Here is a 25552-nt window from a genome sequence, read left to right as displayed (position 1 = left end):
ATTACATTTATTTAGCATATTTATCATTTAATGATTCAATAAAAAGATGACTTGACAAGTTTACTAGAATATGGGTGCGTGTTCATATAAAACAAAGGAATAATGAGAGGAGCAAACTTTGTTTTCCTGCTGATTGTCTCTCTTTCCTGATCAGGCGTCACGCGGGCCACCTCTGGGTCCTGGTTACAGCTTGCACCGCCTTCTGGGAGCACGTGACGTCAGGCTCAGGCTACACGTGTATCGGCTGCTGTCGCTGGTTGTAGCCAACGTTGTGTACAGTAGCGAGTGTTGACCATTTAAATTTCGATAACTTTCATAAGTGGTCGAATATCGTTTGAAAATGGGAGGTCTTCAGAAGAAAAAGGTAAGCGTTGCCGTTAGGCTAATGTCAGGGTTAGTCACGTTTAACACCAATAGCTAGTTAGCCCGTTAGCTAACAGAACTAGCTGACGTTTGTTTTTCCTAATCTGCGTTGCAATACTTTGAGATTTAGAGCTAAAGTAACGTGTTATGTCCACTGTAAAATGCGATTATATGGTTTGATTGTGTGAAATTCAAGCGTCTGCACTTGTTTTCCAGTTCGAGAGGGGCTCTGCCACCAACTACATCACCAGGAATAGAGCTCGCAAGAAGTTAATGCTCAGTCTCCCAGACTTCAGGTAATTTACCCTTGACTCAAGAGTTCTGCACCAATGATGTCATGCCTGTGCTTGAGAACAAAATTATGTTGACAAGTCTGACGTCAATGTGTGTGTGAGAATGACGGAGAGACAAGAGAAGATTCACCAAAAGTGAGAAAATTATCTGAATATTGATATTAACATTGTGGCAATGGTTACAAATAAAATAACGTTAAACTATTGACTAATGGTAAGGAAAAAAAAACGGGTAAAACCGATATCAGATGAGATGGACTCTAATCCCTGAGGAAGATTTGAGTGCATGCAGCTCTAGAATGAGGCCAGATGCATCCTCAAACCACGTCTGAATGTGGTTTTTGTCATTGGATCCGAGGCCCCCTTTACATCTGGCAATAGAATGGGATATTGATCAGATACCACTTCACCACATACATTTACACTTGGTATTAACAGTGTCTCCGGTGTGCACTTCTGCAAATATTCCAGCACCAGACTACAGCGTCACATCCTGTGCACATGCATATTTTTTTGGACTCTTTGCTTTTTGAATCAGGGGTAGGCAGAGCAGTTTTGTCAACAGTTCTGGTACCGAAACAGAACTGGCCTTGGAATGTCAAGCTTTGATGGAAAGAGTGACTATATATAATAAGAAATAATGACTATCTTGATTTTCAGGCGACTATGCATCCTCAAAGGCATCTACCCTCATGAGCCCAAGCACAAGAAGAAGGTTAACAAGGGCTCAACTGCTCCGAGGACCTTCTACCTGCTCAAAGACATCCGCTTTCTGCTGCATGAACCAATAGTTGGCAAGTTCAGAGAATACAAGGTATTTTAGGCTTACTTCTCTACCTGAGGAGAGTTGATTGATGTTACTTCTTAATTGGTATTAAGTTTAACACTTGCCTAACTGTCAAAATGGTTTTATTGTTACAGATATTTGTACGTAAACTAAAGAAGGCATATGGAAAAACAGAATGGTCTGCAGTGGAGAGACTGAAAGGAAACAAGCCCACTTACAAACTGGACCACATCATCAAAGAAAGGTGAATAAGATTCTCTGTATCTTACACAGGAGTTTAGTTGATCTTTTCATATCATGAGATAAATTATTTTGTCTGTACAAACTGTAATCCAGTTTTTAAGCATGGCAGAAGTTTAAAGTAATTTTTTGTTGTATTGCATTAGTAACCCTCCTTTATTTGACAGGTACCCCTCCTTCATCGATGCCCTTCGTGATATCGATGATGCCCTCTGCATGTGCTTCCTCTTCTCCACCTTTGCTCGCACAGGAAAGTGCCATGTGCAGACAATCCAGCTGTGTAAACGCCTCACTGTGGAATGGATGAACTATGTGGTTGCAGCTCGTGCTCTCACAAAGGTGAGGGCTGCTTTGGGGGATGTATATTACGGATTGAGTTCAATAACCTGTGATTGATTTTGCATGGAATTTAACACCTTTCTGTTCCTTATAGGTATTCCTCTCCATCAAGGGAATATATTATCAAGCTGAGGTGATGGGGCAGCTCATTACATGGCTGGTGCCGTACCAGTTCTCCCATGATGTAAGTGTAGGATGATGAAATGCAGCCCCTGGTGATTATAACAAGCAATCACATTATTGTTGTTGTTAAATAAATATTTACTGATACCACTTACGCCACGTTGCACTCTGTCTCTGCCTTTTCAGCATCCAACAGATGTTGACTACAGAGTAATGGCCACTTTCACAGAGTTTTACACCACTCTGCTGGGCTTTGTCAACTTCAGACTATACCATTCCCTCAATCTGCTCTACCCTCCAAAGGTATATGGGATTCTTAAAATAATATCAGTTCATTGATATTGATCATTTCACACTGTTTACAGGAGGAAGTTATGGCTTTTTGGTAACCCTAATCTCTCCCCTTTCGCAGCTTGACAGTAAAGCCGAGCTGGAGCTGAAGGAAGAGAATGAGGATGACTATGCCATGAATTCAGAATGCTACATAGAGGTGAGGCTCTGAGTCTAACTGTCTTGAATTGTTACTGTTGCAAGGAGGTGGTATTTCACTTGTTCTCATCTTTTTGGAATCATTTTTATTTGTATTAAATATTTAAAAAACAACAGTGAAATGATTTATGGCTCACTCAGGGTAATACTTAACATAATGGTTGACGTTGTGAGAAGTGAGAAACTGTCTGTTAATTGCTTTAGCACATTCAAATGGGTTAAAAAAAAAAGTGGGTACTACATTAAAGTATCAAATTCCAGCTATTATTTGAGTAGTTTTGTAAGTTAAAATGTAGTGTAATCATTCCTTTTATTTTGGTTTAAGATCATTAGTTCTGTGTTCATGAACACGGCAATTAATCGTTATCCAAACCAGGTCTCCCTGTTAACGGACCCCAGCTGTGCTAAAGCAGTATACTTAAAATAGTTGAAAGACCATGGTTACTTGACCATATGTACAAGCGTAATTTTTTCCTTGGTCTCAATATGAGATGGGACTATTACTGCCAATGCTTTTATTTCTCAGCTCATAGGCTATGGCTGTTGAGACCCAGTCAGGAAGTGACCACTGATGTAAATACACATGTAGATGTTTATCCTGTTTTGTATGTGCAGAAACTGTCAGCTCTGAGTGCCACTCTGGCAAGGGTGGTTTCTACTGCAGAGGAGGAGGAGGCTCAACTTGACCAGTTTCCTGTTGAAGGGGTAAGAAAACCATCTCAGTAAATATTATTCAGTGTATGACATATTCTAAAAGTAAGATATTGATATCAAAGCCATGTTAAGAGTTAATTATATCTCTGGTGATATTAATAACTTAATAATAGAAACACTATAATAGCATTTAAGTTTAAAAATGTTTTAAACCAATCATATTTGTATCCATGTGCATAAGCATATCATTACTGAGTGACCTCTAAAGCCCTACATCAAATTAAAATAATCTTCTGTTAACATGAATCGATCCTACCTTTCCTCCCTGGAGGTCAGGTTAAAGGCGTGTGGTTCAGTCTCTTTTTTACCTCTAGCAGTAAACTGCTCTAATGCTACTTCAGCTAAGACACAGTAAATAAATACCAACATATCATAAACATTAGTCTCCCCAGCAAAATCATGTTACTTCGCAGATGTATTTGTCAAGTTTTGAGTTTAAGAATAATCCACTAAGGTCAATCACTCCAGTTAATCAATAAATAATTGTCCCTTCATAACAGTTTAGTAGACATGTGGCTTCTTGTTGGGACCGTGAGTCTGTTTTCTTTGATAAGTTATGATGCAGGCATAAAACTAATTAATCTCTGGGGGTGGAAGCGAGAGTTTACATTTTCTTCTAGTCAAAGCATTAGGCGGTGTGAGACTGGGGATTACCACTGCATGTTTGGTTTCTATGGACGAGGTGTCTATCAATCTGAGCAAATCATGACGGGTGTGAGGTTGGCCCTGTTACAGCACAGGGGCTTTCCTTGAATCAAGTAACCTTTTTGTAGGAACTTGAATTACTGTCGCTGCATTTGAACATGAACTTCCAGTTTTGGTTCTCAAGTTAGACATGTCCCACTGCACTTGTTTCGTATTGTTATCAAAACAAATCTACCTGCACAATTCCAAAATCCCACAAGCATTAGTCTAAGAGTCTGTGAAGGAAAGCCTGTCATTCATCATCTACAGATTTATCCTCCACATGACGATAGCAGGGCTGCTGGGCAAAAGGCAGTGTAGACCACTGGACAGGTCGCCAGTCCATCGCAGGGCCGACATATAAATGAACAACCATTCACTCACACCATTCACTTAGAGTGTTCAATTAAACTGTCCTTTTTGGACAGTTTAATTGAAAACTCTAAGTGAATGGTGTGTTTTAAACTTCCTGCTTTGCTTTTTTACAGGAGGACATGGAAAGGATGGAGGCAAGAGAACAGGAGCAGAGAAAGCAGGAAGTCCAGAAAAAGCTTTTTGAAGGCCTCAAGTTCTACTTGAACAGAGAAGTGCCCAGAGAGTCGCTGGCATTTGTCATCAGGTGAGTGAACTCAGCCTCTCACAAGCAGAAAACAAACCATTAAAGCGATGCAATGCTTCTTAATTGTTCTGTCTATCGCTGCTGTCTTCCAGGGGTTTTGGTGGTGAGGTGTCCTGGGACAAGTCTGCGTACATTGGCAGCACGTATGAAGTGACAGATGAGACCATCACACATCAAATTGTTGACAGACCCAACATCGACAAACAATACATCAACAGGTAATGGAAGAGGTTTCTTCTTTTTTTTCTTTTTTTTTATCTTATCTTAAGTATCTTTAGCTTTTATTAATGCATCACTTTTGGTACAACAAATGAGATTTACAGTGTATATTTGAGTCCTAAATAATGTACTGGAAAACGTTGGTGATTGATTGTGATCCTCTCTTCTTATGCTACCATATACTTTACAATGCCTTCTTTCAGAGTCGTAATAAAAGGCTAATATACTTTCAGGTACTATATCCAGCCCCAGTGGGTATATGACTGTATCAACTCCAAGATCCGCCTGCCAGTGGAGGACTACTTCCTCGGAGTGACTCTGCCGCCTCACCTCTCTCCGTTTGTCGAGGAGAAGGATGGTGACTACGTGCCCCCTGAGAAGATGAAGATCATGGCCCTGCAGCGAGGAGAAAAGCCAGGTACGAACTTTGGCATTTCATTGATGTCTCAGCTGTCATACTACACACAGCTATTGAGTTAGGCAACTTCTAAAAGCCATTGCCCACAACACTGATAAATTCATTCAGATCCATTGTGGAGACGGAAATTATTAATACATTTATTTATTCAAAATAGCCCAAAATCAGGAGGATGAAGAAGAGGAGGATGAAGAAGAAGAAGAAGAAGAGGAGGATGAAGAAGAGGAGGAAGACGACAATGAAGAGGAGGAGGAGGAAGAAGCAGAGGAAAAGAATCTCAAGAAGATGGAAGATCAAAGATCTCAGGGCAAGGTAAGAGGTCCTTTATTTATTCTGGTCCTTTAATTTGAAAGATGTCACAATGTTGAAATGACTTATTATGTCGCATGTAATTCTTTCGAAGATATTTATATATAATTTATTATGACACCGAGGTTGATCAGTCCTTGCAGTGCCTGTCTGTGATGCCTCATCTGCCACTCACTCAGCGAAGCTGCCGATTTAGTTCCTTACTTTCACATCTATAGTGTAGAAACCTCAATACTTTCACATTCCTGTTTAGATTGTTTGTTGTCGTCCACTCAGGAGAACCATTAATTTGCCTTTGTCCCTCATTTTGACTGAAAGACTAGCAGTAATAAGTATAACAGTTATTCTCATAATGGATTAATCTGTCAATCATTTTCTCGATTGATCGAGTACTTGTTTGGTCCAGATGTTGATCATTGTTCTCAAACCCCCACAATGTGACGATGTTCTCAAATGTCTTGTTTTGTCCACAAACCAAAATGATTCAGTTGTAATGATTTCTTTTTCATATGGAGCAAAGCAACCAGAAAATATTCACATTTAAGATGCTTAAACATCAAAAAGCTTTGTTAAATTATTTTAATCGATTATCATAATAATTGGTGATTAATTTAGTAATCGTTTCAGCCCTAAGCAAGACTTTAGGTTAATTTAACCCGGCTTCTGAGAATAATGGAATTTTTCTGATTGATTCAAAGTTTATCTAAGGACAAGGTGTGCTCACTGCACCATCTGCTCGGTGCAGCCCCCCCCATGTCCAATGTTCCAATAGATATCATAGATAAACAGATAAAAACTATAATGGTAGGCCTGTATTGACTTGTGTCTTGCTTTAAGTCACTGCAGGTTAAGGTGACACCTGGCAAATTGAAGGTAGAGAACCCAGCACGCCTGGAGCAGGAGGAAAAAGCAGAGGAGAAACGTCTTGCCATCATGATGATGAAGAAAAAGGAAAAGTACCTCTATGACAAGATCATGTTTGGAAAGAAAAGAAAAGTCAGAGAGGTACGTCTGACAATTTTTGTCAAGATAGATTGTTTGCACAGCTTTCTGAAAAGACAACATTCATAACAACCTTTTCATTGTCTGGTGTCTTATCTAAGGCTAACACTGTGTCGTTGGTGTGTAGAGAACCCTTGAACCCAGTGATGACCCTAATGTAGAGCATCTGTTCATTAACTTCATCCATGTTCCTCTTGCAGGCTAACAAGCTTGCTGCCAAGAGGAAGGCCTTTGATGACTCAGAGAAAGCAAAGAAGAAAAAGGCGAGGAAATGACTCATCTGACTGTGTCTTCTTCAGACTCTGTATCTATGTTCATGAGGTAGAGTGAACTCACTACAGGTCGATTAAAACCTGAATGTGTCACCTGATTGCTCAGTGGAGTGGGCCTCTCCATAAGTTCAAGCTGAGTTACAGGATGTGACATAAGCCAGTTGTGTAATTATTCATGTAAAAGTGAAATTAATTGTTTGTACGTACTCTGCAATTCATAAAATGTTACACCTCATTTTAACATCTGTACTTAAAATGCTGTGTTGTGTTTTAAATATATCAAACTTGTCTCATGATTTTTGAAATAATGTTCTCTAGTTATTGTGTTTCTTTGCACCACAACTCTGGGTAGTATTTCTAATAAAAAATAGGGCTGCAACTAATTATTTAATTATTTTCTCAATCGGTTTAGTATTGCAACAATTAATCGGTCACTACTTTTATTTTTTATTTTTTTTAAATGCTCTTCATTTTTGGACTACGTTGATTGCAATACATAAACACTTGTACACAAAGCATATACAAAGCAGCTGCAGGCTTTTGCAGTTTTAGAAGTTTATGAACTTAGTAAACAAATTGGGAGAGGGTGAAAGTACCCATTAGGACAAGGCACGTATGAGGTTAAGAAAATAAATAAAATCTAAACCAATAAAATAGCAGGAAGATGAGGCATTACATTATTATCTATTTGACACCTATGAAATCTGGCTGCTCAGGCTTTACACATTTGACCCACTAAGTCCATAACTTTTAAAATACTCTTCAGGCAAAGAAAGTAATCACCTCCATAATATAAATATCATTTACTAAGTAATCAGCCTCTCGTGAGTGCTTTTTTCTCCCCCAAAAAATATCAAAATACCAAACACATTCATCAAGTGAGAAACTGAAAAGGCAACTCTGAGTCAAAGTATTTTATGAGTCTGTCCAGAAGCATCTAATCACTGGAGATTTTTCAGCTGCTTTGTGGACAAAACTATCCATTTCAAACCATCATTCTGGCAGTAAAATGCATCAAAATGATGCTTGTCTACAAAAATGGTTCAGATTTAATGAAAAAAAACCAAAGTATAATAAATCGGAGAGCTTTTTTTAATTATTGAGGGAAAAAACACTCAAACGATTAATCAATTATCAAAAATAATTTGCTATTCATTTAGTAATCAATTACTGTTTGACTTATTGTTGCAACCTACAAGAACCAGAAGAGCACATTTGTGCAGTGGACACAGGCTGAGGTCATTGTGCTGCTGTGGGCTGTCTTGACAGATTGCTCCACACTGACGCAGTGGGTGTCGATGACGAAGGAGCGTAACCCCTTGGACCCCCACTGTGATGCTGCTGCGACCGAAGGCCAGGCCAGTCTTACCCCCACCACACTCTTCAATCTCCACATTGAATTTGATGAGACTCTTCCCACAACCCTTACACACTGATGTACATTCCACGCATGCCCACCCAGTCCGGGTCTCAGCCTGGCACTCTGGGTGGCTGCGGGCAAAAGGCACGCCCCTCTCAACAAAAGCAGCAGTGTCTGTGCCTGTGCGTGACAACTGTGGGATGATGAGCAGCAGCGCACATCCAGTGTGCCCTCCAGGAGACAGGGTCACGACGTTTTAACAGAGAAAGAGTTCATGAGCACTGCAACCGGTGAGGCTCTATCATGTCCACATATTGCTGCGTCCTGTCACAGAGAGCCAAATGGACTCGACTCATCTTGTCTGTTTTATGTGTGCTGTTTTGTAATAGGGTTGTTTTTTTAAATTAGGAATGGTTGAATTTGACTAAAAACTTACATGCAAGGTTATTTGATTTGATTAAGAATAAGTCACAGATATATAAAAAAAAATAAGGGGGAGAAATGCAATTTCAAGCATGTGCAGTGTTGTTGCGTGTTTAAATAATTAGGACACCGTCTGAAACTATAGTACAAAATATAATGGCATTATCCTCGGCACACATATTGACGACTTGCTAAATAACATTTTACAAACAATACAGACACAGAGCAGTTTTGATCAAGTGGTACAATTAGAGTCTTTGTGCTTTGGCTTTCTGTATTTGTTCTTTTTATGCTGTTTTGCAGCCCTCCTATCAGCTTCCAGCTCAGACTCCAGTGTCTGCACTCAATAGCCCTCTGTATGTTGACACAGAAGAGGGACTATACAGCGTCTCTCCTCCCTTTTCCCTCTCTCACTACATCTCCCACCCCCTCTTTCTTTTCTTTTCTTTTTTTTGCCCTCACTGACAAGTGCACATCCCCTGACACTGAGCCTGACGTCACAGATGGCTAAATGAGCTTCCCTGTAGTGCTTCATTCAGTGAGATTGGTTTTGGAGTTGAAAGTTAAAGTAGGGGGCGGGTACCAGGTAGCTTGAGGCATCAGGTGTGCGTGTGGAGAGGGAGAAGGGGGGAAACAGAAGAAGAGGAGCAGCAATCAGATGAATGAGCTCCATGGCCACTGGACATGTTATGAGAGGAGAGCAGGACTTTGCTGGGATTAGAACAGTATGTGTATGCTGAGCTTAGACATAAGGAGACCTGAACGAGGGACATCCAGTCATTTCAGTCATCCAGAAGTGCACGGAAAAGAAGGCGGACCAGAAATGCTCCTAGTAGTTTTCCTTTGGATTCACGCATGAGGGTAAGAAGTCATTTAACTTGCCTCTTAACAATCTTACTTTGTAATATGGACTTATGTTAAAACAGGACAATCAGAAACTAACCCTTTCATTTCAACACATAAAACGCAGACAAGGACCCCTCAAGTTGTGTTTACTTTTAATATTTCTCTTGATCTGCCCCCAGACATGCAAATAATAATAATAATAATAATAATAAAGCAGGGTATGTTTTGCTGAGCATGTGAAGGGGCACAAAATGTTGATAATAGTAATAATATAATTTAAATTCACTTTCATACGTCCTGTAAGGTTAGTCATTACACGGTGCCTATTAAGTAAACATATGCAAACAATGATATCAGCTATAACATCCAGGTTTTATCTCACACTTTGCAGGGCAAAGTTGTTGCCTGAATTAACCTTGTGGACGAATGTTTTCCAACCGTGGCTTGTGGCAGAAAGAGGAAAACTGTCCAACACGTCGCCTTATTTGCCCCCTACATGGGAGTCCAGACACACAGAGCAGAAAACGCCTGTTTCCCTGTGTTTGCAGAGGGATGTTTGTGTAATGTTTTGATAGAAACACATGAGGTAAGCATTTTGGCTTATTGATTTTAAATAAGTATAAGCAAAAGTAGTGTGTAAAAGTCTCAGGGCACCATCGGCTTTGTTACCTTTCATATCAGTCAAATTCTGTGGTCATTTGCATTTGGATTGGAACGATGAATATGTCAATGAGTCTTGTTGTCTTGAATAAATGTGGCGTAATAGATAGCAGATATCTGACAACATGAAAATAGTAGGACAAACACAGGTTTTACCAATAACATTAATTCAACTGTACTGTAGGTCATAACTAAACACTTGACACTGTTATTTTCCTATTTGATTTAAAATACATTACTGAAAAGGTTGGGATAGGCTTTAATATTATGTATGTAAGTTCTGCAACTAATGATTATTTTCATCATGGATGAATCTGTCAATTATTTTCTCGATTGATCTGTTACTTATAACAAAAGTGTTGATCAGTGTTTTGGAAAATGATAGCGTTCAAGTCTTTTTGTACACAAACTAAAATGATTCAGATTTAATGATTTATTTGTTATATGTAGCAAAGAAACCAGAAAATATTCACATTTAAGAAGCTGAAAAGATTCGATTGAATTATTAAAAAATACATCAAAACAGTTGGTTAATTTCGTAATTGACTGATAATCAATTCCACGCCTGTAGTTGCAGTATCTCCTCACGCTCTGCTCTATAAGGTCACACTGGGTTGTATAATGTCATAAATTCCAGGTGGTGAGTGTTGTGTTGTTACGTGTATAGCCAAGTCAGCAGGTGGCTCAGCTTACCAGTGCAAGCTATATCACTTTCCCTCATTAATATATTATCTATTTAATGGAGCAGCTGAGAAACACGGGGCGAGTCATCTCAAGTCGCCAGTGTGTCATCTCCTAGACCGAATGCACACATCCATTTTTAACTACATGAGGTGAACAGACAAACAGCACACGATCCATACAATGAGAATGTACTGTATACATCCCTGTGGGTAAATATACTCAGGCGCCACAAGTTAGGGTCTGACCGTACACAAAAATCTATATTCGGCGTATACCTCAAAGCCACATACATGAAAGACCTTTAATTTCCTCTTTGACAGAGCACATAAATAATAATAATAACAGTAACTCATAATCATCAATGTATCAATAAGTATATTCTGTAGTAGAATTTAGATGACAATTCTTAGTCCAAATCATTTTTTGGAAACCATGAAAATGTTCTGTTGGTGTTTACTTTGGGATTCTGCAGTAGATACCACCTTTTGTGAAAAACCCAAAGGTGTGTCAGGTGATAAGATAAAATAGTCCTTTTTTATTCCTGTAGCTGGGAAATTTACATTGTCACAGCAGCAAAGACAGAAAAGATAATACAGTAAATAATAAAAATGCATTCTGAGAAAGTACAATATAGAAAGATAGTATAAAATTGTTCCGTTTGTCCATTACAGCAGAGGCAGTGGGCTCACCTTCAGCTACTTTTTCTAAATTCAACCCTTGTTATATAAATAATATAAATAAATGTAATATACAATATAAATAAATAATTCTAAACACAAAGACAATTCTTTCAAGAACTTGCAGGCAAACTCGCATGGGGAGACATCACAACATGTATTGCAGTTGGCTAAATACTTGCAGGATTTGTCTACAATAAATCCAATAAATCTGTCATTAGATTGTTCATCATTTAAATATATTCACAAACCTCCAACACATGTCAATGCTATGGCATATCTTCAATAAGAAAATGTTACAAACTTGGCAAACACAAGAGAGTATGTGGGCTCTTGTTCACAAGAACAAAGATGGTTATGTATGTCATGTAATGCTGTGTAGTGCAATTCATGTTTGAAGAGAAATGTTTAAAGATGCCATTTACATTGTTCGTATTGAGAGGAATTGACTGATTTAATTTAAGGAATTACCAACAGGAAAAGCTTTATTTTCAAATTTAGTTTTTATTATTATTATTGTAATGTGAGTGTCAGACATAAACAAAGTCCAGTCCTTTTTTTGAAGATGCATAATATTGACCAGTAAAACGTTCCAGTTTATTTGTCTGAACTCATTTATGAAGTTTTCTAATACCAAACAAAATATGAAGTCATGTCTTCTCCTAAATGAACTTTTCACAGGTTTGTCATTAAAGCATTAAAGCACATTATTCCATCTCTCTTATGATGAGGATCTATGTTTCTAAGGTAATCCTTGACACTGCTGGACCATGACTGGCAAAGTGAGGCAGTGGAGGTCCATGTGCAAAGGCCTGGTCCTGGGAACCCTCTTGACCAGCTGTATGATCCTGCTTTACTGCCTCTCCACTCCACAGATCCACTTCAGTCTGCCTGAGTAAGACTCATCACGGATGAACATGAATTCATAAAAAAACAAAAACAAATACTTTCCCAGTTTGTGGGTGACTTTATAATATTTATTAATTTTATTTCTTTGTAGGCTTCCGGTGCCTTACTCCTGTGCCCACCGTCCATCCCAGCTCCACCATAAACTAACCACAAACAGCTCACACCAAACCCATGGCCAACCTTGTGCTCCCAAAGTGGACGTCATGTTCCTGAAGACCCACAAAACAGCCAGCAGCACCTTCCTCAACATCCTTTTCCGCTTTGGGGAAAAACACCAGCTGAAATTTGCCTTCCCTGACAGCAGGAATGACTTCTTCTACCCATCTCCTTTTGAGCGCTCCCAGGTAAAAGAGTACAAACCAGGGATGTGCTTCAACATTATCTGTAATCACATGCGATTCAATGCACCTGAAGTGGCTAAGCTGCTCCCCATGGACACGTCCTACATCACTATCCTGCGAGACCCCGCAGAGCTGTTTGAGTCGTCCTTCCACTACTTTGGCCGCCTGGTGCCGTTTACCTGGAGGATACCAGGTGATGACAAGCTGGCTGAGTTCCTGCGTGACCCCCTTCACTACTTTGATCCAGAGGGCTTCAACTCTTTCTACCTCAAGAATCTGCTGTTCTTTGACTTTGGCCTGGACAACAACCTGGAGCCAAATAGTCCTCGAGTAGAAGAAGGAATCAAATTCATCACCGACCGCTTTCAGCTCGTCATGCTGGTAGAATACTTTGAAGAGTCACTCATTCTGCTCAAGGATACCCTCTGCTGGGAGATGGATGATTTGCTCTTCTTTAAGCTCAACGCTCGCAAGGGATCCACAGTGTCTGAACTTACTCCTGAGCTGAGGGAAAGGGCCCTTGAGTGGAATGCTATTGACTGGAAGCTCTACCAGCATTTCAACCAGACCTTCTGGAAGAGAGTAGATGCATACGGACGGCGGCGGATGGCTGAGGAGGTGGCAGAACTCAGGAGAAGGAACACGGAGATGGCATCCGTCTGCATCGAGGGGGGTCATGCCGTGGACGCTGGCAGCATCCAGGAGACGGCCATGCAGCCGTGGCAACCCATTGGAGAGAAGTCGATCATGGGTTATAACCTGAAGAAGAATGTGGACAAGGCACATCAGAAGTTGTGCCGTAAGATGTTGATGCCAGAGATTCAATATTTAACAGAGCTTGGGGTGAACCTGTGGATCACCAAGCTGTGGGGCTATGTTCGAAATATCATCAACTGGTAAGAAAGAGTGACCAATTCAGCTCCAAAAGATTGTATTCAAAGAAAGGAAGTCCGAAGGTGTGGCTGATACGAGCCACTTTTTCTGCCTTGTTTTATTGTAAGTGACGTTGTATGGTATTTGATCGCTTGAGAAAACAAACACTGTTGAGCACACAATCGATGAATACAGAAACATTTTTGTGACATGTCTGTGTGTTGACTCAAATGTGAAACATTAAAATGTTGTTACTCTCAGTTGTGTGCCTGTTGTAATGGTTAAATGAATCAGGATTGAAGACCCATTTGTTGCCATTTGAGTTTTTGAGTTTGTCTCAAAACGAGGATTAAAAGGCCTGTACATACACCGCAAGAACAGAGAATGTGTTCTTTTTCTCGACGTGGCAAGAACAAGAACAAAGGTTGTTCTGGAAATTTCATACTGCAAAAGAAACTCAATTTCAATCACACAATAGTTCTGCCCAGACGGTGCGTCAAGAATGAGCTTCAAGAACTCCCAAACCCTGAGAGAGAGAACAAATTTCTCAGTTCTCGAAGAGTATGTACACTACTACTAAAACACACATGAGGAACTAGTGAATGTAAAGTATACCGTCCCAGTTATGGAAGAAAAATATCAGCCATCATTTAAAAAAGCAGACAAGCAAACAAATCATATGAGTACGTAACAGGGAAGGTAGGGATTAGTTAAGGGGTTAACTAATCAGCATCAACTCTGTTCTAAGGTCCCAGAACAACATCATTTAAATCAAATGTAATGAATAAAACCTCTGCTTCCCAATGTAAATGTCTGATGAATAAAATAAAAAATAAAAAATAAAAATATATCAATGAACTAAATCCTAAGAGCATTACTATATGTTATCACTAAGATTTTTCTTTTAAGTTTCTTGTCAGTTTAGTTTTTTCTTTTAGTTTTCTGCTATATTAAATCATATTATTGTTTTTTTAAGCCAAATCTTTTTCTCTCCTGACAGCAGAGCATTCTCAGTACGCAATGATAATATGATATATCTGTGGTCAACCTAGACATGTAAATCATCATATCTAGACAATGCCTGACAGTGTTTAACCTCACGCACATGTTTGCACAGCCTTGTAATCATTGTCTGTGGATATGACTAGTTCAAACTGAGCAATAAACAGATCTTTAATAGATGTTCTATTCAGAATTATTGATTCTATAATTTATCGATTTTGAACTCCATACAATGGCAATGAAAGTATATGATAATCTTTGATTCCTAAAAATAAAAAGGAAAAAAATAGATGTAATCTGTATTTATTAAATTTGACTGGCACCACCACTGTGTTTATTTCCTTTATATTTACATTTACCCTGTGTAAACCTATCTCCTATTGAAAACAGGGCCCAAAAACAACCTCAACTCAAAGTTTATTTATAGAGCACATACAACAACCATAGTCCATAAACAAATTTTGTGGGCTCTTTTGATCAGCCTATTACATGTGATTTACTGTTGTAAAAATAAAAACATAAAAACAAGGATGGATGGATATTATTATATGCAACAATTAAACAGTGGATATAAATGCATATCATAACCTTGTGTTATAATATGTATATGTATATATATATATATATAAATATATATATATAGAAAATTAAGTTAAAAGTAAAGTGCTATAAATATGAGTCAGTTTGTTTTATTTAACAAAGACATGTTAACAAAGTGTACAAACACAAATGAAAAAGCAAAGACAAATAAACAGTATGCGTGTTATTGTGACAGCCCAGTTTGTTTACATAGCTTTTTTCCTATAGCACACAAATGTAATGCTCCATTCGATGGCCCAGGTGACGGCGGTGAGCGAGCAGGTACAGCAACAATACATTACCTTTACCTGTGCTGTTGTTATGATACGTAACAATAAAATCAGCTGTGGGACAGAGAAAATATTATTAGAGGAAGTTAAGACGCTAAATCAGGGCTATCAAACTCAAATGACCTAGGGGCCAATGAATCCCTAGTCTGGTCAAGTCCAATGGTTTGGGAAAAGATGACTATTAAATTGGGATGGGCGATATGAACTAAAAATCAAATCATTTCCATTACAATGTCAGTAACAATTTATGGTGATATTCCACAGCATTTTAAAGTCAAAGTCTGTTTCGATATGGTACGATGTATAGAGTTCACAAAATAAAACACATTTATGATACAAAATGAATCAACAAATGTAATATAAAATAGCGATTTAAACACTAAAGAACATGTTATATAATTTAATTTATTGTTAAACAATATATTTAATGTGATAATATACATATTCTAAAAAAATTGTTCAACGTTTCTGCCAGTCGTTTACAAACTCTTTTAAACTCAGTTAAAGTTTACATTTTAACTGAATCATAAGAGGCGGGCCACACGAAATCTATAAGCCGCTGGTCGAGTTTGAGACCACTGAACTAAAGGATTTCTATGTTTATGGATTTTGTACGAAAATGTCTACGAGTGTCCTGAGAGGGGCAGCATTCTGCTTTGCTGCGTCCAGTCTGCCAAATATACAACAGAAGAAGAAAGAGGAAGTAAAGCGCTCCTCGCAGGCTAACGGGGGCGTGGCCGAATCGCTTAGCGTCTGTAACATTAAAGTTGTTGTCTTTTTGTTATAAAGCGTCACCTAGAACTCATTTGTATAGTCCACGCAAACGCGAATATTTTATCGCAACGTTTTAAGCCGTACATTTTAATTTGCAGCTGGAGTGGCTTTGTTTCGAGCAGTAGCAACAAGCTCGCTAGCTGGTTAGCCATGACAGTTTTTAGCATCGCTAGCTAATCGTTAGCCGAGAGAGCGCAGCCCTTTAACGTTCACATTTGTCCGTGGTTTTATGTTGTACAGACACCACAGACCCGAAGCAGAGGTGGCAGATACATTAGGTTTAACGCTGGGGGACTGACATTGACGATGGCACTGACTGTGGATGTCTTTGCAGACGAGGGGTGGCTCTGAGGAGTGATTCAGCCGGATGAGTTAGCGACAATGTCCTGTAAATCAACCAAAGCCCCGAGTGTTGATTTCGACCACAGTTGCTCCGACAGTGTGGAATATTTGACGCTTAATTTTGGTCCATTTGAGACTGTCCATCGCTGGAGAAGACTACCTCCGTGTGATGAGTTTGTTGGTGCAAGGTAACATGCTGCTTTACTTCAGAGTTTCTCAACCCTGGTCCTGGGGACCCACTGCCCTGCATGTTTTAGATGTCTCCTTGCTCCAACAGGACCATGATTGAGAAACCCTGCTTTACTTAACTGTGCTACTCATTCCACATTATTGTACTTTTCTAATAAAGTGTGCCATAAGGTGTGCAAATACACGTTGTTATAAAGGTTATAAAGTAATCTATTACTTTTCTCGTTCATATAATGTCACAAAACATTGATGTTTGATAAAATGAAGAATGATTTTTACCCAAACCTCAAAATGACAACATTCTTGAATGTCTTTCTGAAAGACTGAGAAAGAAAGACAAGATGAAGGCAGTAATTCAACCAGATGGATGCCATCTGCTGTTAAACACCAAACTACTTGAATTGGGGATGTGGCATGCCACACCCTGGACAAGATGATGAAGATAATAGTGATGATGATAATTGTCATGGATTGATATTCATTTTTAAAAAGCTCCTGGTCTCCATCTTCTTGGTCTCTCTTTCCTCTCTTTGTAAATTTGATGTTTTGTTTGTAATCTACTGAACCTGTTTCTGTATATGTGGCACCACTTTGTCCATCCTGGGAGAGGTATCACTCCTCTGTGGCTTTTCCTGAGGTTTCTCCTCCATTTTTTTCCCCTGTAGAAGGGTTTTGGTGGAGTTTTTTCCTCAATTGATATTAGGGTCTACATTGCAGTTTCCAACTGCAGTCAAGATAAGTCATTAAACCTTAAAAATGTCAACTGTTGCAAAACACCATCACCAACCAAGAAGCTGAAGAATATTGTCTTAATTTAAGACAAACAAACACCCAATCCGTCTAATCGATTAACACTAGAGTTGGAAATTAATTTAGAAATTGATTAAAAGTCAATTAATTACTGAAGCTCTAACACCCTTTTGTTACACATCCTGACACAGGCGCAGTAAGCACACCGTTGTGGCGTACAGGGATGCCATATATGTGTTTGGTGGAGACAATGGGTGAGTAAAACTGGACAAAGACATGATTTCTCACTTTTGCTTGTAGTTCACTATAGTAAAAGTCTGTGTCATTCAACAGGAAGAACATGCTGAATGATTTGCTCCGTTTCGATGTGAAGGACTGCTCGTGGTGTCGGTAAATATCAGCCTCCGTCGTACAGTGATCATAAGAATTATACACATAAATTGTGAAAGTATAATTTAATTTGTGTATGTGTTTTTTCTTGCAGAGCTTTCACCACTGGAACCCCACCTGCTCCCAGATATCACCATTCAGCTGTGGTCTATGGCAGCAGCATGTTTGTTTTTGGTGAATTTTTAAGCTCATTGTCTTAGTTTTCATTCATTCTACTGTTTTCAAACATGTGTGATATTGATGCTATAAATTTGAACCTCACTGTGTTTCAGGGGGCTACACTGGAGACATATACTCAAACTCAAACCTGAAAAACAAAAACGACCTTTTTGAGTACAAGTTTGCCACAGGCCAGTGGACTGAATGGAAAGTAGAGGGAAGGTAATGTGTGTTTGTATTATTTTTTGACTCTATTATTTAAAGTATATTTTATTGCCAAGTACGATTTGCACATACAAGGAATTTGTTCTGGTGTCATTGGCGCATAACAAGCATACAAAATTTTTAAAAGTGAACAGTAAACGTATATATACATAGTATATAAGTGTTTTTAAAGATGAAAAAGAGCACTACAGAAAGTAGTAAAGTATATTTTTCTCCTGGGTTTGGATTTCATATACAGTAAGCCCCTGTAGGTTTCTGCTGTCCTATTTATATATTTTCATATTTTCACAGGGAATAATATGTTTGGATAAACGCATGTTTTATTACTATTATTGCAATGTTTTATTATTTTGAGGTATTCACTTATATATTCAATTTCTCCATTTTCATTTTAATTGTTTTAAAATAGAAATAAATGTTTTTTCCCCTCCCTTTTTAAGTTTGCCAGTGGCAAGATCTGCACATGGAGCCACAGTTTACAATGATAAACTGTGGATATTTGCTGGTTATGATGGAAACGCCAGGTATTTTGTTTGTTTGTTTGTTTAATTTGTGATATCCAGACTTTGTGTTTACTTTAATGTTAACATATGTTCCACTCTTGTGCAGGCTGAATGACATGTGGACCATCAGTCTGCAGGATAGAGAACATGCATGTTGGGAAGAGGCAAGTATAAACTAATTTACATTTTTAATGAGAGGCTCATCATGAGAGAATTATCCGTGTTAATGGCTCTGCCTTTGTCTCCATCAGATTGACCAGAGTGGTGAGATTCCGCCATCTTGCTGCAACTTCCCTGTAGCTGTATGCAGGGATAAGATGTTTGTGTTTTCTGGTCAGAGTGGAGCCAAGATCACAAATAACCTTTTCCAGTTTGAGTTCAAGGGCCACATGTGAGTAAAGCTTTCCGTTGCATACCTTTGACACTCATCCCTGTAGTTAACAATGTCACACAGCACCAATCATTCCTGTTGCTCCATATTCTCAGGTGGACACGTATTCCGACTGAGCATTTACTGCGGGGCTCCCCTCCACCTCCTCAGAGACGCTATGGTCACACCATGGTGGCCTTTGATCGCCACCTCTATGTATTTGGTGGCGCTGCTGACAACACTCTGCCTAATGAGCTGCACTGCTACGATGTAGACTCTCAAACTTGGGAGGTGATCCATCCCAGCCTGGACAGTGAGGTAAGAAAACAAATACATTCTACAAACTATGTTAATATACAATTAAACCTGTATCAGTTATGATATCACTTTATCACTTATGTGTTCACTTTTTAAATTCTGCTGTGCTGTGTTTCATGTGACTGAAAAAAATATAACCAGTAAATTATGCTTTATTACAGATTGAAAACAATAAAACCCTATCAAAGTGATTGCATGTGTTATACCTTAAAGTGTGCTGTGCAAGACATCAATCAAGATGATGTTAATGTGTACTGAACCTTTGTAGTATTTGCAATTAAAGAAACCTTGACATTGTTTGTTAGTTAGGTGGTTTATATATAAAACCAGTTAAAAAGTCTGTAAAAAACTTCTACTTCAATTTGCACCTTTCACTCGCTCAGATGCCCAGTGGGAGACTTTTTCATGCTGCTGCTGTGATTCACGATGCCATGTACATCTTTGGAGGGACAGTGGACAACAATGTGCGCAGTGGAGAGATGTACAGATTCCAGGTTGGTGATTTTCTAAAATATAAAAAAAAAAAACTTTAACACGTACGTGAGTTAGCCTTGTGGTGAAAAGTATTTCTGCTGAAGATAAGATGACTAAAGGAGTTGTTTTCATCCTCTTGCAGTTCTCATGCTATCCAAAGTGTACTCTTCATGAAGACTATGGTAAACTGTGGGAAAATCGCCAGTTCTGTGATGTTGAGTTTATTCTGGGAGAGGTAGTTTGTCATATCATTGACTATTTCGCCTACACAGCAATGGAAAAATTACTCACTTTACACTACTAATAAGCTCTTTCTCATATGTCTGCTTCCATTTTGTTGTGTTGACAGAGGGAGGAGAGAGTCTTGGGGCACATCGCCATAGTGACAGCAAGATGTCAGTGGCTGCGTAAGAAAATCCTGCAGGCACGGGATAGGCAGCGACAGGTCAGCATCATGCTGCAAGTGCACCTTATTTCCTCTGAAGCAAAACACTATCAGAGGTGTTATAGTACAAGATATAAAACATTTAAAAGATAAAATCGGAGATGCATGCATACCTCATTTATCAAACATGAGGTATAAAAAAGATCTACTCACTGATGAGATAGGATTAAAAACAACACTGACTTTAAACTGATCTTGCAAATGCAATTTGAACAACAGTAACATTACTTTATTTGATCAAAATCAAATTTTCATTTACTCAGTATAGAAACTATATGATAAACAATAATAATGAAAAGCTCTCAGACTCATTGTTGGTACCCATTCACCGACTGATTTTCAAAGGCTAAATCAGTATAACTACTATTAAAACACTAGATTTTCATATAAACATTTGAAACAGTTATTGTATATGAAGCTGAAAGGGTTACTTACTGTAACTGGCCTTTTCTGTGTGCAGAAGGCGAAACAGGAAAGCAATGATGAGAGTGATGAAGGAGCCACTGGAGGTCCAAGGGATATCCCAGCAGGCCACAGGCCATCAGGCACACAGCTGATGCTGGAAGTTTCCATCAGGGAAGCAGAGGCCCAGCCTTTTGAAGTCTTAATGCAGTTTCTCTACACAGACAAGATCCAGTATCCACGCAGAGGTAGCTGTCACCTTGTACTTGTCATATTGTGAAGGTGTTGGCAGTAATCCGGAAGAGGGGAGGAAATATTATTTGTTCTTTTCTTTACCTTTTTACATAGGTCATGTCCAGGATGTGCTTCTGATCATGGATGTTTACAAACTCGCTCTCAGTTTTAAGCTCTCCCGCCTTGAGCAGCTTTGTGTGCAGTACATCGAGGCATCTGTCGACCTGCAGAATGTTCTCAGTGTTTGCGAAAATGCCAACAAGCTGCAACTGGACCAGCTCAAGGTACAGCCACTCAGACACACGGACACGTTGAATTTGCTGCAATCCACTGTTCAATTTCAGTTGAATGCATTTAATATTTAAACCAGTAGAGGTCAGTGAAATGAAATGTTCTAATAGCTTTGTGTTGTACTACTTTGGAAAAAACAGACGAGAGGAATAATACAACTTCAACTTTGTTTTGCAGGAGCATTGCCTTAATTTTGTGGTGAAGGAGTCGCACTTCAACCAGGTGATCATGACCAAGGAGTTTGAACGCCTGTCCACGCCATTGATTGTGGAAATAGTGCGGCGAAAGCAGCAGCCTCCTCCCAGGTTGTACTCGGACCAGCCTGTTGACATTGGGACCTCCCTGGTGCAGGACATGAAGGCTTACCTGGAGGGAGGCGGTCTAGAGTTCTGCGACATTATTCTGCTGTTAGATGGACATCCACGCCCCGCACATAAAGCTATACTGGCAGCACGATCCAGGTAAAAACAGTGCAGGCTTTATGGTCTGCTTTGTGCACCTATAACAACAAGGATGATTTATTAGAGCCCTAACAGTTATCTCAGTGTCCTTTTTTTAATTTTGGAATTTCCATTCTACAAATAAATGTGCAGGATGTCTCTTTTACAACAGAAAGAAAACTGACTTACTGACCCTTTGTCTATGGTTTTATAGTGTTGGCAATGTTTTAACTAATATAAGTTCATACTGCTCAACAAACTATTCACCATTAGTCGCAAATGTTTTACATATTTGAATGTGGAAATATGTGTATGTATATGTATGTAAGTGTTAATGTCACAATTTGTGATCTGGTTTCATAAGACGGCTCTTTATATGACTTAAATTAAACTAATAGAGATCACAAGGTACTTTTGATAATATGAAAAGATGAGATGGATTTAATAGTCTTGTGATACATGTGGTTCAGTCACTTGATGTTTTTTCACTTTTATTTCTCAGTTACTTTGAGGCCATGTTTCGCTCCTTCATGCCCGAGGACGGTCAGGTTAATATCTCTATCGGTGAGATGGTTCCAAGTAAGCAGGCCTTTGAGTCCATGCTGCGGTATATCTACTATGGTGATGTCAACATGCCTCCAGAAGATTCCCTGTATCCTTCTCACTTTCAGACACTGCTCTTTTGACCACAATAATAACTTTGTGAATGAAGCCCCATTAAGAATAATGTTGACAAAATGCTTTGATGTGTGCTGAGTGCAATTTAGTGGGGGCATCTGGTGGCCATTATTGAACTGCAGTCAAATGCACTGCTGCTGCTGTACAATACAACACAGAAGTATAACTAGTAGTAGTGATATAGTCATTGTTATGTCACATGATGGAATTTTCACGAGTTGTGTGGGCATGCGAGTGGGTGTGTATAATTTGTGATACACTGTTGTGCTGTATGAATATGTGTGTGAATGTGAAGTACAAGCGCAAGAGTCATCAAGATCAGAAAAGTGCTATGTAAATGCATCATTTATAATCTCTTTCACCAACACTGTAAGTGAGCATTTAAGAAGGCAAAGTTAAAGTTGTATTCATAGTACTATATACAGATTGTTGCATAGAGAAAATTTCATCATGATTTTATGATCCAGACGGGGAATTTGATCTGCTGCAGGCAACAAGATACAGTACATTAAAAAGATACTTAACCACACTGTACCAGAATCTTTAAGGAATTACTGGTGATAAATGAATAGTCGCAATAAGTTTATCCAAGTAAACTACTAGTGGAGGGAGGGGGAGAGAAATGGAGCTGAGCGAGTGAGCGCTGTAAAGAGGACAAATAAGAAAGCCCCTGGAAGAAGTGGGTGTGTGTTTGCCTGTGTCTAATTTGCATATAAAGGGAACATGCACGAAAACCGAGCGTTGTGAAAAGGGCGGGTTTAGCAGGGTTATTGAACTGCTATGATGCTTCATCCTTATGGTATTTTGACCAAAGCATGTCACTGACATGTTCATTAGGACATTAGGGACCTATTTTAATGGGGGAAATAGGGTATAATATGTCCACTTTAAGTATCCAAGTAAATTTAATGGCCAGATTATGAAAATAAGCCATGGCACACATTTTTGTAGTTCTTCAAAGGCAGGTGGTCAAGACAATTACTGGGAACCTGTTTACTATTCTGTAGGTATCTTGCACCGGGGCTTGCTGCAGCCCTATAACCTTACTCGCCACTTTACCCATTTTAACAAACTTGTTAGTTTGTTTTTACTGGTCATTTAAAGACTGCCAAACCAAGTGTAGGAAGAGATGTAGTATAACACTAATGAAAACATTGACCCTTGACCCATGTTGAACAGTTACCTGTTTGCTGCACCATATTACTATGGATTTTCCAACAACAGGCTGCAGGCTTACTGCAAGCAGAATCTGGAGATGAATGTCACTGTGGAGAATGTCTTGCAGGTATGTTTCTTCAGTGACCTTAATTACCCTTACATGAGTTTCATAGTTTCTTTGCTCACAGCTCCCACCTACTTCCTCTCGTTTCAGATTCTGGAGGCGGCAGATAAGACACAGGCGCTGGACATGAAGAAGCACTGCCTGCACATTATTGTCCACCAGTTCATAAAGGTGGGTGGGCTTGTATCCGGTGCCCTGGGGGTTTGCTGCCCACTCACTGCAGCTGAGCTAACCCTGTAGCCCAATCCTTGTAGCGAGAGGCCAACACGTTTGGCCCCCTATTGGATCGCCCTCCATCTTCTACGTAGTGAGGCGACTGTTTACACCCCGGCCGGCTGAACAAGCACCTCATCACATACCAATGAGGGTCATAGTACCGCCCTGATAATTGTTTGTTATTTAAAGACACAGCACAGTGCTCAATCCTCAGGCAATTTCATTGAAGTGTTGACTCGGTTTTGTTTCTGTTGAGCTTCTTTCTGTTTTATTTCCTTAATATTTTTTTCATACACAAGCAATCAAGTGCTGCTTATTCCTCTGTTTGATTCATAGTTGTCTTTTCTTAATTTATTGCTCATTATTTTAATTTGTTTGCTCTTCCCCTCCCAAAGGTATCCAAGCTCCCAAACCTGCGGTCTCTCAGCCAGCTGCTGCTGTTGGACATCATTGAGTCTCTAGCTTCACACATATCAGACAAACAGTGTGCGGAGATGGGCTCCGACATTTAGGGTGACGCCTCTTTTCTCTTCTTACAGAAGCCATATATCTCTGCTCCACCTACCACCACTTCCTTATTCCCCACATGCGCTACCTTTCTTAAGTTGGTACTCACATGCCTTCAGTCCATGTGAGGAGTGAAATCAGCGAAGAAACCAAATAGCTAGCTCACTTTACACATGTTCAATAATCTGAAAATGTCCCCCGTTATGTTTTTATTTGTGTAACTTATTTATTTTTATACACACAATTTTTTTTTCTCTTTTCATCCTCGGTATTGCATTAAAAAGCCCCCAGCTGACTTGTTTTATGATGGCTGCTCAGATACATACTCAGTCTACATACAACTAAAAAGTATATCAATAAGTGGATTGTTTATCTCGATATATATTCTTCACTTGTATTATTCTCAGCTCTGAGACGGCTAACACCTGTGGTAAGGAATAAAGACCATTATACGAGGATAACTACAATGTTTGTCTGCTTTAAAGCTGTTTTGTCAGTGGCACAAGCCTTGGTTATTCTCATCCATCACTTATTCAACATGGAATATACAAATTTGTGTTTAGTGACAACAGTGTGCTGTCATTAAATATTTACCCTCATCCATGTATTTAAAGCCTTAATAAATCTTGTACAATATTAGGCCTTTTATACTGAGTCTCTGTCTTCGTTGAGTGTTTTGGAGATAAAGGCAAAGAGTAAAGGTTGAAGTGGTTTGAACACATGCAGAGGAGGGATAGTGATTATAGTGGACAAAGGGCATTGAAGATTGAGCTGCTGGGCAGGAGGAAAAGAGGAAGAGCACAGAGAAGGTCCATGGATGTTGTGGAGGAGGACATGGGGACTGTTGTGCAAGTAAAGTGAGATAGCTGCTTATGTTTGGACTAAGGCTGAAAATGCTGAGAAACACCCATGAAAGGTCTCAGAAGTGGATTCTTCCAGTAGGACTTGATTATATTTTAGTCATGATCACAATTTTAGCTTTACTTAAACATCAGCTAAACAACCGCCTGCTTGTTCAATCAGAGCTGCTGCTGTCCTGCTCCACGCA

The 25552-nt window shown here is 39.2% G+C and overlaps 3 protein-coding genes across 4 annotated transcripts; all 3 read left to right on the top strand.

Moving 5' to 3' along the window:
* The first annotated feature begins 197 nt into the window (after positions 1-197).
* On the top strand, positions 198-7167 carry pes (pescadillo). Its single transcript, XM_044027193.1, has 15 exons — positions 198-364; positions 580-659; positions 1317-1470; positions 1578-1687; positions 1851-2022; positions 2117-2206; positions 2332-2448; positions 2558-2635; positions 3250-3339; positions 4521-4651; positions 4744-4869; positions 5104-5288; positions 5446-5600; positions 6435-6602; positions 6800-7167. The coding sequence occupies exons 1-15, from the start codon at positions 341-343 to the stop codon at positions 6872-6874; spliced, it is 1755 nt and encodes a 584-aa protein (XP_043883128.1). The 5' UTR covers positions 198-340; the 3' UTR covers positions 6875-7167.
* Positions 7168-8154: 987 nt separating this feature from the next.
* On the top strand, positions 8155-14974 carry gal3st1a (galactose-3-O-sulfotransferase 1a). Of its 2 annotated transcripts, XM_044025340.1 has the most exons (5): positions 8156-8521; positions 8958-9515; positions 9892-10086; positions 12269-12416; positions 12522-14974. In XM_044025340.1, exons 4-5 carry the CDS (start codon positions 12292-12294, stop codon positions 13669-13671), a joined length of 1275 nt encoding a protein of 424 aa, XP_043881275.1. In that variant the 5' UTR covers positions 8156-8521; positions 8958-9515; positions 9892-10086; positions 12269-12291; the 3' UTR covers positions 13672-14974. The 2 variants fall into 2 exon arrangements, with proteins under 2 accessions (XP_043881276.1, XP_043881275.1); XM_044025341.1 differs by lacking the exon at positions 9892-10086 and having other exon boundaries at positions 8155-9515.
* Positions 14975-16204: 1230 nt separating this feature from the next.
* Positions 16205-25143, top strand: lztr1 (leucine-zipper-like transcription regulator 1). The gene is made up of 19 exons (XM_044025822.1): positions 16205-16819; positions 17762-17824; positions 17904-17960; positions 18055-18134; positions 18233-18341; positions 18785-18868; positions 18954-19011; positions 19099-19238; positions 19334-19535; positions 19919-20029; positions 20152-20244; positions 20359-20454; positions 20915-21104; positions 21205-21374; positions 21559-21842; positions 22324-22473; positions 23679-23784; positions 23872-23952; positions 24393-25143. Exons 1-19 carry the CDS (start codon positions 16671-16673, stop codon positions 24507-24509), a joined length of 2340 nt encoding a protein of 779 aa, XP_043881757.1. The 5' UTR covers positions 16205-16670; the 3' UTR covers positions 24510-25143.
* Positions 25144-25552: the final 409 nt, after the last annotated feature.

Source organism: Solea senegalensis, linkage group LG5, assembly GCF_019176455.1.
Source record: "Solea senegalensis isolate Sse05_10M linkage group LG5, IFAPA_SoseM_1, whole genome shotgun sequence".
In the NCBI taxonomy this organism is placed as follows: Eukaryota; Metazoa; Chordata; class Actinopteri; order Pleuronectiformes; family Soleidae; genus Solea; species Solea senegalensis.
This window is presented reverse-complemented; position numbering and strand designations above follow the sequence as displayed.

What these genes read in the sequence shown, in the direction of transcription:
- pes (XM_044027193.1), top strand. Translation starts at nt 341, where the DNA reads ATGGGAGGTCTTCAGAAGAAAAAG. An exon ending in CGTACCAGTTCTCCCATGAT is followed by an intron (nt 2,207 to 2,331) that starts GTAAGTGTAGGA and finishes CTGCCTTTTCAG; the next exon opens with CATCCAACAGATGTTGACTA. An exon ending in ATCTGCTCTACCCTCCAAAG is followed by an intron (nt 2,449 to 2,557) that starts GTATATGGGATT and finishes CCCCTTTCGCAG; the next exon opens with CTTGACAGTAAAGCCGAGCT.
- lztr1 (XM_044025822.1), top strand. Translation starts at nt 16,671, where the DNA reads ATGTCCTGTAAATCAACCAAAGCCCCGAGTGTTGATTTCGACCACAGT. An exon ending in ATGCCTCCAGAAGATTCCCT is followed by an intron (nt 22,474 to 23,678) that starts GTATCCTTCTCA and finishes CATGTTGAACAG; the next exon opens with TTACCTGTTTGCTGCACCAT. An exon ending in CTGTGGAGAATGTCTTGCAG is followed by an intron (nt 23,785 to 23,871) that starts GTATGTTTCTTC and finishes CTCTCGTTTCAG; the next exon opens with ATTCTGGAGGCGGCAGATAA.
- gal3st1a (XM_044025341.1), top strand. Translation starts at nt 12,292, where the DNA reads ATGACTGGCAAAGTGAGGCAGTGGAGGTCCATGTGCAAAGGCCTGGTC. An exon ending in ATCCACTTCAGTCTGCCTGA is followed by an intron (nt 12,417 to 12,521) that starts GTAAGACTCATC and finishes ATTTCTTTGTAG; the next exon opens with GCTTCCGGTGCCTTACTCCT.